At 47.3% G+C, this 19,462-nt stretch overlaps 1 protein-coding gene and 1 long non-coding RNA gene across 5 annotated transcripts in view; both read right to left on the bottom strand.

Moving 5' to 3' along the window:
* The window catches only part of PFKFB1 (6-phosphofructo-2-kinase/fructose-2,6-biphosphatase 1), a 27,022-nt gene extending 11,557 nt beyond the window's left edge, over nt 1-15,465 (bottom strand). For 2 of the 4 annotated variants that reach the window (XM_048491063.1, XM_048491065.1), the window contains exons 1-7: nt 10,394-10,482; nt 9,801-9,926; nt 9,602-9,698; nt 5,907-5,973; nt 5,400-5,474; nt 3,316-3,372; nt 2,757-2,878 (exon numbers count right to left, since the gene is read on the bottom strand). In XM_048491063.1, coding sequence (XP_048347020.1) covers nt 2,757-2,878; nt 3,316-3,372; nt 5,400-5,474; nt 5,907-5,973; nt 9,602-9,698; nt 9,801-9,926; nt 10,394-10,481 — 632 coding nt within the window. In that variant the 5' untranslated portion in view covers nt 10,482. Of the gene's footprint in view, nt 1-2,756; nt 2,879-3,315; nt 3,373-5,399; nt 5,475-5,906; nt 5,974-9,601; nt 9,699-9,800; nt 9,927-10,393; nt 10,483-15,301 lie in introns of those variants that run through there. The other 2 variants (XM_048491064.1, XM_048491066.1) reach the window with 2 other exon arrangements.
* LOC125429710 overlaps nt 1-19,462 on the bottom strand; it is a 398,924-nt gene that overhangs the window by 366,416 nt on the left and 13,046 nt on the right. The gene's annotated exons all lie outside the window — the stretch shown is intronic.

Here is a 19,462-nt window from a genome sequence, read left to right on the forward strand (position 1 = left end):
ACATTCAGTTGTTTGAAGTGCTCTGAAATTCTTCCCAGAAACCTCAAACTCCACATTTGGGATGAAATGTAGTCAAGGGGGGGGGGGGGGGGGGGTTGCTGCTGTGTGGTTTCTGGGCTGTATGGCTGTGTTCTAGCAGCATTCTCTCCTGACATTTCGCCTGCATCAGTGGCTGGCATCTTCAGAGGATCTGATGCCAGCCACAGATGCAGGCGAAACGTCAGGAGAGAATGCTGCTAGAACACGGCCATACAGCCCGGAAACCACACAGCACCCCAGTGATTCCAGCCGTGAAAACCTTCGACAATATGGTTTTTTTGTTAACTCGCCATAGGTGTTGGCTGCTAAAAGCTTTGAACGCTCAGAAGGGACTACGCAAAGGCTAAGTATTGAGGGCTAACTACACATTACGTAGCCTGATCTCATCAGATCTCAGAAGTCAGCCAAGTCAGCCTTTCTTAGTGCTTGGATGAGAAACCACGAGGGAAGCACAGAGGCAGGCAGTGATAAGCCCTCTCGGAGCATCCCTTGCCTTGGAAGCCCCACACAGATCTCCACCAGGTGGCACATACCCGACAGCCCTTTCTTTTCTTTTTTAAAGAATTTTTTTTTATTTTACACATATAAACAACACATACGGAAAGAAAAGAAAAAGAAACCCACATCTGATCTCCCCCACTATTTAATAATAATAATAATAGTAGTAGAAAGAAAAGAAAAGAAAAAAACATACACACGTATCAAGGACATCCCTTCACACACGCATGGTGCCTTCCAGCTATCTCATTGTGGATCTGGATGCACATCTAGCTTCGTGCTTGTGAGAAGTACCTGCCTTTCTTTCACTTTTAGTCCTCCTCATAAAACTATTTCAGTCGGATCTGGGGTTTTCATCTAATTCTCAAACCCTGCCATTATTTCTCTATTCATATATGTTTTCAGCAGGTAGTCCACACAAAGTTTCCAGTCCTTAAGGAACCTGTCCATGTTCTTGTCTCTTATAAACACCATCAGCCTTGCCGTCTCTGCATATTCCGTGACTTGTAAGATCCCCGTCTTGATTTGTTGGAATGTTATTGTCCCTCCAATTGTATGCAAATAAAATCCTTGCTGCGGTTGTCGTGTACGTGAAAAGTGTTATACATTGATCCAGGACATCCTCGTTCTTGGCAGCCCTTTCCACCACAACATGTCATGCTATGTAAAACATGTAACAACATTTTCATGCCAGTTAGCGCTCAAAACTTCCCCCTCCCTTACCAAACCAGCTTTGTTGGATAGATTTTCAGTAGATTAACACTGAGCGAGTTCTTAACCCTTTTCCCTGCTTGCAGTTTACCAACTCCATGGGACTTTTCCCCTTGATTGTTTATCTGCCTTTTGAACCTTGTGGGGGGGGGGGGGATGCCCGAGGGGGAAACACAGAACAGAAGTGTAAAAATACCCAAGCCACTTGGTCCAGGTTAGCCTGCTGGCCATTAATTGTTACATGTCGCTCCATGTACAAAGGACTTACGGCATAAGGCAGTGATGGCGAACCTTTTCGAGACCGAGTGCCCAAATTACAACCCCAAACCCACTTATTTATCGCAAAGGGCCAACCCGGCAATTTAACCTGAATGCTGAGGTTTTACTTTAGAAAAAACAGTTGGCTCCGAGGTGCATGTTACTTGGGAGTAAGCTTGGTGAAGTAGTCGTGCAACACTTTGAATGGGTGAATCTTGACCCTGGGAGGGTTTACTCAGAAGCAAGCCCCATTGCCAGCAACTGAGCTTACTCCCAGGTAAAGGATCATGCCCAAGCCAGCCTAGGTGTGTGTGGGGGGGGTGATTTTCTCCCCCCTCCCCACATGATGAACTCTGTGCACAAGTGCCCACAGAAAGGGCTCTGAGTGCCACCTCTGGCACCCGTGCCATAGGTTCGCCATCACTGGCATAAGGGAAGGGTATCATCATCAGGTTCTGCTTGGAAGTATCGGTGGGACAACTATTGGCAAAAGAATTCTGGACTGGGTCTTATTTTCCCTTTTTTCAAAAAAACTTGGTGAGAGCGCTGTGGTACTTTCCACACAGAGACTTTAAAACGTTTTCAAGCAGGAAATAAAACGTTTCCTCCAAGATGTTCTGCAACATATTGCCAAATGATTTATTTCCAGTCTGAAAACGTTTGAGATGCATCCTTGATTTTAGCAATTCTTTTTCTGAAAATGTTTTCAAAATGTTTTCCCTTGCTGTGTGATCTCTTTAAGACACATCCCACACCAGTCTCAGGGCTTTCTCCTCTGAACCATTTTCTGAGCTCGCTCCATCATCTTGCCTGGTTATGTTTGCCAGGGTTGTTGTTTTTTTTAAAATTTTGGAGGTTAAACCTTTGAAACTTCGAGTGCACAACCTATGGAGAATCACAGTATGAAGCTTTGAAGCATCGAAGCATCAAATCCATGAAAAAATAAAACCTGGAAAAAACACAAAATGGCTGGCAAGAATTGTTTTGAGGGGATGAGATGCAGACAAAATGGGGTAGGGGAGCAAAAGTGTTTCACAAACGTTTTTGGGGACTTGTGAGGAAAAATCCTGCGTCTTCCACTTATATGTTTGACCAAATACAACCCTATACAGTACAAATTTGCCTTTTCCTTCCTAAAGTTGACCTTCTGTGTAAACTCAGCATAAGCCACTGGCCGTATGAAATACACAAAGCTCTCCCCATTCCTTTAAGACAACCACTGCACACCTACAGGTGAGCTGAATCCTTACCTGTCCAGCTCATCGTCGAGGGGCTGGTAGGTCTTCTGGTAGCACTCGATCCGTTTGAGAAAGTCCTCGACCACCTCATCCCGGTTGCAGTCCTTGTAGTCGGGGCTGGTCAGCTTGACTTGCTGGATGAAGGGAAACAAACAGGAGAAGCGAGTGAGACGGGCGTGGGAAAAGGAGAGGAAGAGTAAAAGAAGAGGTTTTCACATTAGGGTTCACTTGCTTCCTGGAGACTCCAGGGAGGTTTCATAACAAGTATTTCTGCGGAGATTAAGTTTTGCCTAGGATGGCTGCTTCAGTAGTTTGTTGCTCCAAGCAAAGGATACCAGTTTCCCCCTAGATTTACATGCCACATCCAGATCCAAGCTAACTTGGCCTCCAGTGGGCATGTTGGTTACCTCTCTGTGTTAGGGGGAGCTGAGCCCCTGGAGTGCATCAGTGCCCCCCCCCCCCCCACACACACACACACTGTGCCTTCTCCTTCTCAAAGTTAGGGCACCAGCCCTCCTGCCAAGTGGCCTGGTGTTGGGCAAGGGAGAGAAGAATGTAAGTTGTGCATTACCGTGATATTCTCCTGGATGATGTCTGGGTCGTCGCAGATCGACTCAATGAAGAAAACCTGTGGCAACAGAGGGGTGTGGTCATGGCAGCATGCTCTAGGTCAGTGATGGTGAACCTTTTTGAGACCGAGTGCCCAAATTGCAACCCAAAACCCACTTATTTATTGCAAAGTGCCAACATGGCAATTTAACCTGAATACTGAGGTTTTAGTTGAGAAAAAATGGTTGGCTCTGAGGCGCACGTTACTCGGGAGTAAGCTTGGTGAAGCAACCGTGCAACGCTTCGAATGGGTGAATCACGACCCTAGGAGGGCTTACTCAGAAGCAAGCCCCATTGCCAGCAACCGAGCTTACTCCCAGGTAAAGGATCGTGACCAGGCTAGCCTAGATATGTGTGTGTGTGTGGGGGGGGGGGGTGATTTTCCGCCACGTGTGCCCACAGAAAGGGCTCCGAGTGCCACCTCTGGCACCCGTGCCATAGGTTCGCCATCACTGCTCTAGGGCCAAGCAGGCTAGCATTTCCCCTCTCCATTTTCACCGAAGAAACTGCATCCTCCAGGGCTGGCGTCACCATACACGGAGGCAGGGCAAATGCCCGGGCCACAGGCATCTGGTGGGGTCCATGGCCCCCAATGCTCTGCCCATGCACCTCCTGTGCCACTTGCATGGCTGGTCTTTCTCCCCCAGGCACTGAAGGTAGCTATGACTACAGATGGTGGGAGGAAGCCCAGGGAAGGCAGGGCCATGCAGGGAGGGAGACATGAGCAGGAGGCTAGTGGTGGGCAGAAGAGGACGCTTTCTTCCTGGCCCCCTCCCAGGTTGCTTTTAATCTCAGAAGGGAAAAAAGACTGTCATGGCTCCAATATGGGGACAAGATTGGTATGGTCCCAGTAACGAAAAAATACTTGATAGGGGGAAAAGACTGGTATGATCCAGTAAGGGAAAAAGACTGCTGGATCCCAGTAAGGGGGGTGGGGGGTGGGCTGGTATAATCCCTGTAGAGAAAAGCAAATGGTATGACCCTTCCAAGGGAAAAAAAAGACTGGTATGATCCCAATAAGGTAAAAAGACTGGAAGGATTTCAGGAAGGGGAAAAAACTGGCAGGGTCCCAGTAGGGAAAAGTGACTGGTATGATCCCAGTAAAGAAAAAAGACTGGTATGATTCCAGTAAGGAAAAAGACTGGTATAATATGCCTCATGCCTGCCAATTTTTTCCATGCACACTCCATGTTTGGGTCTAATAGTAATTTTCATGGAAGAATTACCGGTATTTCAACCAGGAAAAAAAGATGGGTGAAAATCTCATCCCCCCCCCCCCCCCACACACACACATAGACACACCAGACAACAGGAACTATAGGCTATAGGATGACTCTGGCAGCAATAATTCAGCATGTATGTTTGCAAGAGCTCTAGTTATTTAGGAGGCAGGAGAAGAGAGAATTTTACTCTTGGCCTCTCTTTCACCACGCTGTTTTTTAAGCCTAAGGAACTAATAACAGTTAGGGCTATCAACCTTGAAGCAGAATCTGGGGTTTTCCCAGGCTACTGATCCCCAGACTGTAAAAGTGAGTTCGTCAGCAGTAAAGAGCATCCAAAACGGGCACCTGTGAGGTAGGTGGGACTGGCAGAGTTCAGAGAGAACTGTGACTGGCCCAAGGTCACCCAGAAGGCTTCATGTGGAAGAGCGGGAAACAAATTAGTCCACTGCTCTTGTGGAGAAGTGAGGAATCTAGCCAAGTTCTCCAGATTAGAGCCTGCCGCTCACACAGAGTGGATGAAAAAATCCAGTTCACCAGGCAAGAGTCCGCCGTTCGTGTGGAGGAGCAGGGAATCAAGCCCAATTCACGAGATCAGAGTCCGGAGCTCATATGGATGAGTGGGGAATTAAATCCTGTTCTCCAGATTGGAGTCCACTGCTCTTAACCACTACACCAGGCTGCCCTCTGATGTACTAGGAATCCTAGTGACGGTATGGAAACCAAACAGCAATCAGTGAAAAAAGCAATTGTTTGTTGAGCTCTGAATCTCCAGTTCTCTTTGCCCAGAACAGCCTCCTCATTGGCTGCTCGCCTCATTGCTTACTTTGTAGCCATGCTCTTTGGCAAACTGCAGGATCAGGGCCCGTCGTTCCCGCGTGGTGTTAGTAGCATCAAAAACCTGAGTAAGGTAAGACAATAGGGGGAGAAAGACTGTTGTAGCTGAACAAGGTGATCTGAGGCAGGAGTAGGTGGAGTTTGGAGATATCCCAGAATGACAGTTGAACTACAAATTATACAAATCAGTCCCCCTAAAGCGGAGGGGTCCAACTCTGGTGCTTCAGATGTTCATGGACTACAATTCCCATCAGCCCCTGACAGCAGAGGCTGATGGGAATTGTAGTCCATGAACCTCTGAAGCGCCAGAGTTGGACATCCCTGCCTAGAGAAAATGGGTGCTGTAGAGAATGGACTGTATGACAATGCACTGTGGTGAAGTACCTCCCCTCCCCAGACCTTGCCATCCCCAAACTCTTCCCCCAAAGTTCCAGGAAATTTCCAGTCCTGAGTTGGAAACCCTACATGGGCCAGTTGGTCCACACAAGCCTCTTACCGCAACTTGACCCTCTTCAAAGCTCAGATATGTGCGGACGTCCTGAAGTGCTGCCAACGCACACTGCCTGGCGGAGAAGAAGGGGAGAGGTTGTAATCCACCTCCAGTTGTGCACAATCATGTAATATTTAGGTTTTTTAAAGCTTGTCACAGGTCTAAGGGATTGTATGGTCCTACAGAAACCCGCCCAGCCTCTAGGAGCATTTTCAGAGGCCCCCAAAATGGTGGTGGGCCACTGCTTACCCCCCTCACCCCCCATCTAAAAACCTTGCATTTGCGAGAGAATCGCCGTCCTCCACCCCCCCTTTCCCTCCGTGTTTTTTCCCCTACTGCAATGACAGCCACGTCTCTTATCAACAGGGATTCTCTCACAAACGCAAGGATTTTATGCAGAGGGTGGTGATACTCAGCACCTGTTGATTGGTGAGGCAGGCCCTGGATCTGGTGCCGTGGAGTTTTTCACAGCAACGGAAGCCATCGGAGTAACAAAGGGGCATTTCAAAAGAACTTCAAATTTGGCAGTTTTTGAAAGTTGTGGAGCAAAGCCAATACTACTGGGTGGTACCGGGGCAACAACATGGCAGACCAGGAGCCATGAAGCAGAGGCGTACCTTGGGAAAATGAAGCCTGGTGCAAAATCTGTGTTTTGTGCCCCCCCCCCCCCCCCGACCGGCCCCTGTGATGCTGGAATCCACCCCCAAACAGCATCACTTTCAATGGTGTTTAAACTAGGGAGCCCAGATTCTCCATTTAAATCCACCTTAAAGGGAGAATCTGGGGTCCCCAGTTAAAACAACATTGAAAGTGATGCTCTTTTGGGGTGGATTATCCCACACCCTGAAACAGCATCACTTTCAATGTTTAAACTGGGGACATCAGATTCTCCCTTTAAATCCATGCTGAAGGGGGTGGATTTAAAAGGAGAATCTGGGGAAATTTGGGGGGTGCCTGCTGTCAGGGGTGCAATTGTTAAGATAGCAGCACCAAAATTTCAGAGTATCTTCAGGAGACCCTCCTGATTATACCACCCAGGTTTGGTGAAGTTTGATTCAGGGGGTCCAAAGTTATGGACCCTCAAAGGTGTAGCCCCCATCTCCTATTAGCTCCCATTGAAAACAATGGGGGATGGGGCACCCACTTTGGGAGTCCATACCTTTGGACGCCCTGAACCAAACCTCACCAAACCTGGGTGATATCATCAGGAGAGTCTCCCAAAAAATCCCAGAAATGTTGGTGCTGCTAGCCTAAAAACTGCATCCCCTGCAGGCCAAAACCAGAAAAAGCACTAAAAATACAAAAATGCCACAAACGGACCTGCATTTCTTGCCCCCCCCCCAGGGGGCGCCCAGGGACATTTGACTCCCCATGTCTCCATTGCAGGCACGCCACTGCCGTGAAGAATTCCCGGCTGCAGAGAAGTATTCCCCGTGCTAACAACAGTACAATTTTGCCATGAAAAATCAGCCTTTGTCAACTACATCTAGAGCTGTAACTCTTGAAAATCCACACTGCCAAAAAAGTAACTGGTCTCTAAAATGCTACTGGACTCAAATCTAACTTTCTATTTGGGCTGATGGTTTTAGTTTTGAACGTTTTACTTGTTTAAGGTTGAAAGACTCCGCAAACAGCTTCTCCAAAGAGGCAGCATATCATTTTATATAAAAAAAGAATACAAAATATTTAGTTTGTGGTCCTTTTTTACAATTACAAGTTAGGTGTCAACAAGGGCAGGGGAATTTAGAGAACTGTTTGAGAGACCAGACAGCTGGTCGACTTGTAGCTATGTGGATTCCTAAACTGGGGGAAGGATTTCTTCATGCGAAAGGCTTCCATTCCAGAAAAAGCATGAAACATCTGAGCAGACTGAATGCACACTTCTGTGGTTTGCTGTGCACATGGGCCAGCTTCACAGATGACAACCAGAATGCTCATTTCACACTCTAAAACAGTGGTGGCGAACCTATGGCACGGGTGCCAGAGGTGGCACTCAAAGCCCTCTCTGTGGGCACGTGTGCCCAGAGTTCATCATGTGATAATAGTGTCATTATTTCAGGGAGATTATTAGCATTAAACCTAAGACCTAGTTTTGGGGAGGCTGTGTAGGTAACCCTGATAAGCGCTGTTAAACCCCACTGATTTTCATGGGAAGAACTAAAGCACGATCCTTTACCTGGGAATAAGCTCAGTTGCTGGCAATGGGGTTTGCTTCTGAGTAAACCCTCCTAGGGTCGGGATTCACCCGTTCGAAGCGTTGCACAGTTGCTTAAAAGCTTACTCCCGAGTAACACACGCCTCTGAGCCAACTGTTTTTTTCTAAACTAAAACCTCAGTATTCAGGTTAAATTGCTGTGTTGGCACTTTGTGATAAATAAGTGGGTTTTGGGTTGCAATTTGGGCACTCGGTCTCGAAAAGGTTCGCCATCACTGCTCTAAAAAGTCACAGGATGTAAAACGGCACTGTGCTCTAAATGCTGACGCTATGGGGATCTCCCAACATCTGAGTTGGAACGGGTGACTCCCCAGGATTGTGAAATATGAACAATTGCCACCCTGGAACTGCAGGCAATGTTGGGAACAGAGAGCTTCCCACACTGCAAATGATTGTAGAGCTAAATATTTAGGCTTACCAGCTCCAAACTGGGCAATTCCTGGATATTTGAGGGTTGAGTCTGGGAAAGTGGGGGGTTTGGTTAAAGGAGGAACCTCAGCGGGATGCACTGCCAGAGAGTCCACTCTCCAAAGCGGCCATTTTCTCCAGGGAAACTGAATTCTGAAGTCTGGAGATGAGCTGTAATTTTGAGGGATCTCCAGGCCTCACATGAAAGTTGGCAAACCTAGTTGGCAGGCCAGTCCTATGTTATTGAATGGCAGAGGCGTAGCTAGGGGAAATTGAGCCTAGTGCAAAATTTGAGTTTTGCTCCCCCCATGCTCGTTTGTGTTTTTTGTACTTTTAGGACTGCAGCGGGCGCAGTTTTTAGGCTAGCAGCGTCAAAATTTCAGGGGATCTTTAGGAGACTATCCTGATGATGCCAGCCAGGTTTGGTGAAGTTTGGTTCAGGGGGTCCAAAGTTATGGACTCTCAAAGGTGTAGCCCCCATTTCCTATTAGCTCCCATTGGAAACAATGGAGGATGGGGGCACCCCCTTTGGGAGCCCATAACTTTGGACCTCCTGAACCAAACCTCACCTAACTTGGGTGGTATCATCAGGAGAGTCCCCCAAAAAATCCCAGAAATGTTGGTGCTGCTAGCCTAAAAACTGAGCCCCCTGCAAGCCAAAAACTGAAAACACTAAAAAAGACAATAAACAAACCTGAAATTTTTGCTGCCCCCAGGCGCGCACCCCGCCCTGGTCCCCTTGTAGCTACGCCTCTGTTGAATGGTTCTTCTTCATTGTGTTGTCACACTCTGTGACCCCTAGGCATTACCACCTTTGAATCGTAGCCCTTTCTCCCAAGGCTTTCCCTTCAACTGTCCTCAGAGCCAGTCCAAGAGTGACAGGCTCATTTTAGGGCATCGTGTGAGAGGAGCTTCATATGCTGACACAAATGAGGATCCAAACCCTGTTCTCCTCGCTCCTGATCAGAACCGTTACCCACTGGTGCAGATTTTCTACCCCTGGCATTTCCCACCGCACATCCCTTTGGCTCTAGTTTCAGATTCTCCACCGTACCACTGTTTTGGTTAATTTCCTCACCTCCGGATCTGCATGGCCTCTTCATTGTCCGGGCGGAAAAACTCGTAATTCTTGTAGGTCTGGACGGCTTCACGGCGATACTGCCCGACATTGAACACTAGGGAAATGGAGACTGGGATCTTCAGCGAGCCACTGCGGGTGTGTGCTGGAGAGGGTCCCCTCCTGTTCTAGGCCCTCGCCCACCCTCCTTCCTCCTTACCTTTTGTGGGGATCCCGATCCAGTTGAGGTAGCGGGTCAGCTTTTTTGAGATGTAGGTTTTCCCTCGAGCTGGCAGCCCCACCATGATCACCATGCTGGGTGAATTGGTGAACTGGGGCACAGACGCTGCAAAGAGGGGGATAAATGGGCAGGGGTCATCATGAGGATCGAGGGAAGGCGGGGGAGAACCTGAAGCCAGGGAGCGCCTACAAAAGGTCAGAATTGCCAGAGCTGTAGGAAGAGCTTGCCTCCTGCTGCCACCAGCGCCTCTGCTTTCTCTGGCTGACTGAATGGTGGAAACCACGGTAGTCTTTAGAGCAGCGTTGTGAAAGATGTAGTCGTTACCCACCTGGCATCCATCCTGGTAGAACTGGGAGGACTAGTTGAGTGAGTCAGGGTCTCTTTTGTACCAAGAAGTTTGGGCTGAGGCCCAGCGTGCTCCTTCCACACCAGGCCTAGCACCACATCCACCTGTTCCCTCGAGATAAAAGGTTATTTCCTTAACAACCCAGCCCCGCCACTCTAGTACTGCATGAAAGAGACCCGGAGGGGGAAGGAAAACCCTCGGGAGAGTAGAAGAAATTCCAACTCACACCCCCTACGCTGCAGGCGCTTGCTGGCACGGGGAATCCATACTTTCTGCAGGGGTGTCTGAGTCAGCTCCCCAAACTCCGCAGCCATCCCGTCTCCTTGCTCCACAGAACAGGATTAGCTGGCTCTCGCCAGAGGCTCCAGGTCACAGCCTGTCATGTGCTGTGTGTTGTTTGTGTAAGCCAGGAAAAATAGGTTCAGGGTGGACCAGGGTGGCCATTGAACTCCCACCTTTGTGTACACTGCAGATAACTTCTGGCCAAACTCACTCGTAAGGTTGCCAGCTGTGGGTTGGGAAATGCCTGGAGATTTGGGGGGTGGGGTTTGGAGTTTTGGGAGGGGAGGGACTTCGGCTGGGCATAATGCCCCAGAGGCCACTCTGTAAAGCAGCCATTTTCTTGGGAAAAACTGATCTTGGTTATCTGGAGATCAATTACAAACAGGAGATCTCCAGGTGCCTCCTGGCATCTATTTGCTAATCAGTAGAAAGTTGCTCTACTTTGCACCAGCTGTTCCTGAACGTTGCTGGTCCTACAGTGGAACTGATGCCTCGAAGAAGAAGAAGAAGAAGAAGAAGAAGAAGAAGAAGAAGAAGAAGAAGAAGGAGGAGGAGGAGGAGGAGGAGGAGGAGGAGGAGGAGGAGAAGAGGAGGAGGAGGAGGAGGAGGAGTTTGGATTTATATCCCCCCTTTCTCTCCTGCAGGAGACTCAAAGGGGCTTACAATCTCCTTGCCCTTCCTCCCCCCTCACAACAAACACCCTGTGAGGTAGGTGGGGCTGAGAGAGCTCCGAGAAGCTGTGACTAGCCCAAGGTCACCCAGCTGGCCTGTGTGGGAATGTACAGGCTAATCTGAATTCCCCAGATAAGCCTCCACAGCTCAGGCGGCAGAGCTGGGAATCAAACCCGGTTCCTCCAGATTAGATACATGAGCTCTTAACCTCCTACGCCACTGCTGCTCCAGGAAGGACCTCACGCCATTTCCCTGCCTTCTGGCTCAGCTCTTACACATTGAGCCATGCAAGGTACTGTGCTTTTCTGAGCTCCCATTCAGGAGAATCAGCTCTCAATTCTGCCTTTTTCTGTCAAGTGGGCAGATCAAACGACATTTTATATCAGCGCTTAAAAATCCAGATTCTGCAATCACAAACGTCAGATCCTGCCACTCGAATAAAGGATGAGCATGCGTGAGCTTGCCAAATGTAATCTTTAAAGTAGTTTTTATTGAACAGATTTTGGCACTTAGGGTCCCAGGTCTCTTTAAAAATGAAGATATGACACAGGACCATTGGAAGTAGCAATACGCATGCTTAAGGAAAGATCTGCCCTTCCCATGATTACAATTAAAGTTCCGCAGGGCCTGTAAGACAGAGCTGTTCCACCGGGCCTTTGGAGGATCCGGCCGCTGATGGTGCCCCCCCCTCTTTTCTCGGCCCCTTACACCTGGGTTTCTGTCATCTAACGGGACCTGCCGCCCCTCCCCCTTTGGGAGAGGATTTTGAAAATGGGGTTGTCGGATGCCACTTATACCTATATTTATTATATTTGCTATACTCAGTCTTTTATTGTTTCTATCGCTGCTTTTAAAGGTTTTAGTTATTTTATGACTGTATTATGTCTATATGTTGTACACCGCCCGGAGCCCCTAGGGGATAGGGCGGTATAAAAATCCAAAGAATGAATGAATGAATGAATGAATGAATGAATGAATGAATGAATGAATGAATGAATGAATAAAGCTTTCTCAGATTTATTTTTGTATTTTTAGCAAAATATGCCAATCTATTTTCCTTGGCCTCTAGAAAAGTTCAAAACTTGCTTTTTGAGGCGTGTGGGTGGGTGACGGGGAGACGACGATGAAATGAGCCAATTGCCGCTCCTGTGTTTCTTATCCCCAATATATGTTTGCTGAGATGAAATCTCAGCAATGAACATTTTCAAAACTAGAGCCAGTTCTTTCCAAAAGGGCTGGTTGGAATAGGTTTGCTAGCCCCAGCCCCCAGCCACTGGAGGGGGGTGAGGGGTGAGGGTTGCCCGATCCAGGTTGAGAGATTCTTGATGATTTGGGGATAGAACCTGGGGAGTACCGGGGCTTCAGCAGGGTACGATGCCATACAGTCCACCTTTCAACGTATCCATTTTCTCTAGGGAAACTGATCTCTGCAGTCTAAAGATGAGTTGTAATTCCAGGGGATTCCCCAGTCCCATCTGGAGGCTGGCATCTCTAGGGTGGAAGGCCCTTGTCTATCAATTATTTCAGGGATGGGGGTCTCCTTCTTGGGCTGGGTAAAGTAGAATGGTGGGCAGGCCTTGGGTGCAGGGCAGCAATGACCTTGGAGCTGGATTGCAACCTGGATTGCAACCGGCATCAGAGATACTACTGTGCACACTTTGCCCAGGTCTGTATATGCCATGGATTTGTGCCCAAGCATCAGGTCACGGGGCAAAACGAAATGCTGCCAATTCCTGGAAGTCTCTTGGAGATACAAAATGATAGGAGGGGTCTGCTTCCCACAGGGTGTGGATTCTCTGTTAGCTTTGATTGTCACCAGGAATGAAGAAGCATTCGGAGTGTAAAGTCTCCGCGGTAGTTTTCCCTGCATTTTTCTTGTCTTAGTCTCCTAAGCTGTTTCTACCCCACCCACCCCAAACACACCAACAGAGAGCTTGGGGGGGCTTAAAAACAATCAGTCATTGACAGATCACTATAGAACAACAATGTTGTAATGATCTATTAGTTTTCCTGCTCTCATTTACCTAAAAGTGAGTTTCTACCCTTTTCACTGTGGAGTTCTAAGGGGAAAGCTTGTCTTATAACTGCAATGAAATGGGCCACATACTTGCTTTTAAACAAATTTAAAAGTGGTAACTAGAACATGGTTGCAGTCGATTGTTATAATGTTAATGCATTGTAGTGATCTGCCAATTACTGATTTTTTGTTTTTGGTAAGCCTGAAGAAGCTGCTTGGGGTGGAGGAGAGAAATTATAGCCATGGATGCTACAGCAAGGAAAATGGTTCCAAGGGAGACAGGATGTCAGGGGGTGGCCTTTCCTTCCACCAAAGGAATGATGGGAAGTCTCTTGGAGACACAAGAACACTCATCTTCCTATTTGCACATCTTCCAAAAGTGCTTTGATGGCAATTTTCCCAAGAAGATCATACCAAATTGAATTTGGGACATTCGAACTGGGCAAGCCAATTCCAACCCTGAAAAGGATTTCACTGTAAGTCATTTCAGATCAAGGTCTCTTGAGAGACAGTCATGCATTGTCCGCTAAACACAGCCCAGGGTTTCAGGTGCTTTCACAGCCTGCCAACTCTGCCATTACGAGCCTCTGCCTGTTTACTGATCTGCTTCCTCAAATGTTTTTTTGCTTTGCGGACCGTACCTAAACAATGATAACTAAACAAGATAAATTATGCAATACCTGAGGTAAGAGATCAAAGCAGAGCAACTTGCCAGAGCTCAGCTCCACCACATGGGGACAAATTAACATACAAGTTTTGTATAAACAAGAGAACTCGTGGACTGCCCTGTTTTTTTAAAAAAACATACACACTTTTTCAACTTTTTAGCTTTGAAGAAATAATTTTTATGTCACCCATATATGTTTACTCCTGACATCTTTAAGAGTGTGATAGGAAGCCGTGCAAATAATGAACAGACTAAGGCTGAAACTTGAACAACAATTTGCACTAGGAATTGAACATAATCCAACCAGAAAATTTCCTAGAAAACATGCCAATCTTCCTGGTAGATTTTCCCCATAAGAAATGACACACAATCCCCAGACACACAAAAAGAGCAACAAGCTCAACAAGGCTACAAATCCTTGCATAGAATTATTTCCCTAGACAGCAACCTGACCCCAGTAGAACTGGCAAAGTTAAGGCAGACTCTCACCAGAGTGACTATAGCTCGGAGGCTCACTCACTGGGTAAGATTTTCTCAGTAAGCCAACAGAGGTCTATGCTGTATTTTTAAGTATGTTTTTAACAGTTACATTTTAAATTCAATTCTCATTGCCTTCTTCCAGTCCTGCAAATAAATACCCTGGCAAGTTTTTGCCATACCATCACATTAACTTTATTATTGTTGTTGTAGATTTCACAGCTGCCAGATCTTAAGCTGGTTGTTGGCCTTCATTACAATTCGAGCCTCGCCCAGAGGCCTAGGAAGTTGTAATGTATCGGCGTAGTATTCGTGCGGATCCCAGCAGGGCTGCCTTCTGAATTTGACCTATGTTAATGTTGTCAATTTGAAGATGTTTCAAGTGCTGCCCTAGTGTTTTCAGGATGGCACCCAGCGTGCCGATTACCACTGGGACGACCTCAGCTGGTTTGTGCCATAGACTACTACTACTACTACTATTGTTGTTGTTGTTGTTGTTATTGTTATTATTATTATTAATTCAATTTAATAGACCGCTCTACCCCCAGAGGGGGTATCAACACTAATGTATCAACATTCCTGGAAAAGCAAGGCATCATTCCGCATTGCTTGGCAAATTCTTGGCCGTCAACCAACAACATTTCGGATCGTCACACTCCAAGGCTGCTGTACCCTGAAAATGTACTAGGCCAGGAAATACAATTATATCTTACAAAGTCCAAGGACAAACACCGAGAGCTTTGATAAGAGTTAATAACCAGGGCAGAGGGAAAAGGGAAGAGGAGCAATTTTGTTTACCAGGGTGTCAAAAATCTCCCACCAAGGATGAAAACTCCTCCACTTCCCACCTCGGAAGGAAAAGGAACAAAACTTCACTCATCGCAAATTTTCAACACCTCAGTGAATGGTTTGGGAACACCCTCCCTGTCTTCTACCTAAAGAGACCCCCCCCCCCCGCACCTGCACCTCTCAGAGCTGTTCCTAGAACCCTGGCTGCTGCCCATGGAGGTCAGCCCTACCTGGGATTTTGGCGGGTTTTTCCTCCATGGCTGATAAGTCTTCCTTATCGTCTCTGAGTCATAGGGTTGGGGGCTCTGCCGTTTCACTATGGCAAGGAGAATTTCCCAAGAGGGTCAAGTTTCGTGCTGGGGGGCCATTCACAGCAGCTGCAGAGGCAGAGGCCGCAAAGCAGTCAGGGGAGTCTTTCCAAAAGAAGCCATCATGTGGCCTTGGCAGAAAGGTCAGCACTAATATTATCCCCGCTGGAAGAAGAAGCAGGAAGTAGCCCTGGGATCGGGAAGCAAGGAGAGGACTTTTGCTTGGCTGATAGCAGCACAGAGGCGCAGAAAGTCTAGGCTTCGAACATGGAGATTCCGTTGAAAGAGCAGCTGCTGTCTTCGGTGGGTTAAGCAATCAGGGATTCTTCCCCAGGCAGGACATGCACCCGTCTCTGGGAATGTCTGCTTTTCTTAAAAAAAAAAAAAACCCCACCAAACCAGCACTTATTATGAGAACGCCAGATGCTGTTTATTTCAGAAGTCAGCATTTGGACCAGGAGCCAAGAAAGTTAAGAAGAACATCTGCAGGCTGCTTGCCTTCTCTCTTCCATTTCATAAACACAGGCAACCCCTGTTCACAAATCTGAGACAGTCTACTTGAGCCCTCGCTATCAGACTTAGTTTTCACTCTGGAACAGGGGTGTCAAACTCAGTCGCCCAGGGAGCTAAAAGTCAAAGCACACTTTCGGTTGCGGGCTGAACAGAATAGACATTTATTGAACAGACTAAAACGAAACGTTTTTTGGAACATGAATATACATCAAAACACAGGAGATCATTCCAAAATAAATAAAAACTGGCGTCTTGGCTGCTGGGCTGGGAAGAGAGGCTGTCCTTGGCTCCTCTTCCTGCCCAGCAGCCGAGACGCCAGTCGTCCTGGCTGCTGGACTGGGGAGCAGGGTTTACTCGTGAGTAAGTGGGGATTACTTGCGAGTAAGCAGTGATTACTCATGAGTAAGCAGTGCTCCGCGCAGGGGGGGCGCCCGGAGGGGGGTTTGCCTCTGGGCGCCATTTGGCCCTACATGGCTGCCTGTGACTCCTTTCTCTGGGGGATGGCGTGAGGGGTGCGGGGCAAGTCCGGGGCTGGGACCAGGCCAGGCAATGGGATTTGAAGTGTTACGCAGGCCGGATAAAATTGTATGCCGGGGCGGATGTGGCCTGCGGGCCTTGCATTTGACACATGTGCTCTAGAAACTAAGGCTCATTCCGCACATGCAGAATAATGCACTTTCAAACTGCTTTCAGTGCTCTTTGAAGCTGTGCGGAATGGCAAAATCCACTTGTAAACAGTTGTGAAAGTGGTTTGAAAACGCATTATTTTGCGTGTGCGGAAGGGGCCTAAGCTACAAAAGGGTTAAAGTTAAGAGTTTTTGAACTACAAGGATACACTCTTCTATACCAGCAATGTAGAGGATGAAGTTACAATTCTACTGAGTTCTTTTGGTGGAAAAGGTATAGCAAAAATTGTATTAGAGAACAACATTTCAGCAAATTTGAATGCACTGAATTTTTTTAATGTGTTGATTTTGGATCAGTACAATGTATACCTTGTCCGCCTATTCCTTAAGAGAATAGTAGTTTGCCCTGTTTTCCCCCCCCAGACTTCAGGTGTCTGTCTGCGTGTATGGGGTGCGATGTGAGATTAACAGAAGTCACAGCCAGCTTATGATGTCCCTGTAAGGCAGGAATCCCCAACCTTTTTGGCCTGTGGGCACATTTGGAATTCTGACGCGACATGGTGGGCACAGCGACAAAATGACGGCCACAGGAGGCCAAGCTGGCCACAAAATTATTGCCACAGCTGAAGTTCAGTAGCACAGTGTAGCTCCTTGTGCTGTGGTGGGAGCTGCTATCAAAGCAACATTTAAAAGAACCAGCAAAGCCAATCAAATAGCAAAGTGTCAATCAGAAACCTTGCTGGACAAATGCTCTACCTGGCCCCACCCACTTCCTAAAGGCCTCCTGACATTACAGCTGATCTCCAGACTTCATAAATCATAAATATTTATTACTCCATTTCTGGGGGAAATGGCTGTTTTGGCAGGGGGACTGCCTTGGTTCCTTCTTCCCCTTCCTAAACCCAGTTCTCTCAGGCTCCAACTTCAAGTGTTCCAGGTATTTCCAGACCTAGAAATTACAACCCTGCTGTGATCCTAATCAGAATTAGACCCCCCCACACAATGATTGCTAACAGCTGGGAAATTCTTTTCCCTTAATAGATGCTTAACAGGATGTTATTTATCAGGTGAGATTACTTGCCTGCTTCTCCCAGAGCAGGTCACCTGCCGAATTCCACACCTTAAAGGGATAGGACATTTTTAACCAGGCATGTCGACAACCCTACCCCCACATACTTGAAAAACAAGTTCCTCATTCCATTTGACTCTCAAAATCAGGTTGGGGATAATGTATAGTTTGGATCTCTTTATTGCAGGGTTGTGGTAACAGGACACCTTGCACAAGACCCCCAAGTACAAAATAAACAAACTATGGTTTATAATGGGGAAGGGGAAGCATGATAGGCAGAAAGCCAACAGGTTCAGCCTCCTCTCCTAGAAAGTTGTGGGGTTTTTTTTCATATTAAGTGGTCTTTAAAAAAAAGTGGATGTTTTTCAGACTGAAGTCCAACTTTTTAAAGCTGGCCAGTACTAGGGATGCCAGCCTCCAGGTGGGACCTGGGGATCTCCTAGAATCACAACTCACATCAGAGGCGTTCCTCCCATTGGGCAAAGTGGGCAGTTGCCCAGGGCGCCACCTTGTGGGGGGCACCAAAAAAAAATGCAGGTGGGGATTTTTTTGAATGTTCAGTGTGTGTTTTGGCCTGCAGGGGGCGCAGTCTTTGGAGCTGCTTAGCACCAAAAATTTTACAGGGGATTTTTTCAGGAGACTATCATTAATGATATCACCCAGGTTTTGGTGGAGATTTGGTTAAGGGAGAGTCCAAAGAGTTATGGATTCCCATAGGGGAGTGTCCCCATCCCCCCATTGTTTCCAATGGAGGCTAATAGGAGTTGGGGGGCTACACCTTTGAGGGGTCCGCCAACTGGTTGGACCCCAGGGTAAACTTCACCTCAAACTTCTGGGAGTTATCATCAGGAGAGTCTCCTAAAAAGATACCCCTGAGGGGGTATTTTTGGTGCTGCTATCTTAATAATTGGACCCCTGACAGCTGGCACACCCTAAATGTCCCCAGATTCTCTTTTTAGAAATCCACCCCTTCCTGCCATATGATAGCTTCTTTCTTTCTTTCTTTTCTTTCTTTTCTTTCTTTTCTTTCTTTTCTTTCTTTTCTTTCTTTTCTTTCTTTTCTTTCTTTTGTTTCTTTTCTTTCTTTTCTTTCTTTTCTTTCTTTTCTTTCTTTTCTTTCTTTTCTTTCTTCCCTTTTCAATGCCTAATAAAAGGTTATTGGTGATTTGTTTTTTGAAGCTGACATCAAGCTCAGGTGGCTTCCCCAGAAGGCTCCAGGCTTTGCTCTAGGTACTTCTAGCACTGACTACTCACATCCAGGTTACACAGATCAGTTGCTTTAGAGGGCGGATCCTGTGGCATCGTACACAGCTGAGGTACCTGTTCTCCGCAGGCTCCACCCCCAAATCTTCAAGAGTTTCCCAGCCTGGATCTGAAAGCCAGCATGGTGTAGTGGTTAAGAGCAGGTGGACTCTAATATGAAGAACCAGGTTTGATTGCCCAGTCCTCCACGTGAAGTCTGCTGGGTGACCTTGGACTAACCACAGTTCTCTCAGAACTCTCACAGCCCCACCTACCTCACAAGGTGTCTGTTGCTGGGAGGGGAAGGGAAGGACTTTGTAAGCCACTTTGAGACTCCATACAGTTGAGGAAAGCAGCTTATAAATCCAGATTCTTCTTCTAAACACTTGATCTGGCAACCTGATCACCACTCCATCCCTTGCCAGTGACCAGAGAGACCTGGCAATCCAAGACAGTACATCTACATCCACCTTCTCTTCTGTTGTGACACAGCGCAACCAGCATCAGACACGTCAATCTATTTTCCACCCTCTGAGAATTCTACCACTATGGACTCTATGGCATTAAAATCCCACCCAGTTAAAGTCTCACCCCCAAAATCTCCAGGTTTTTCCTCAACCTGTTAAATAATAG

This window comes from Sphaerodactylus townsendi, linkage group LG03, assembly GCF_021028975.2.
Source record: "Sphaerodactylus townsendi isolate TG3544 linkage group LG03, MPM_Stown_v2.3, whole genome shotgun sequence".
Lineage (NCBI taxonomy): Eukaryota > Metazoa > Chordata > Lepidosauria > Squamata > Sphaerodactylidae > Sphaerodactylus > Sphaerodactylus townsendi.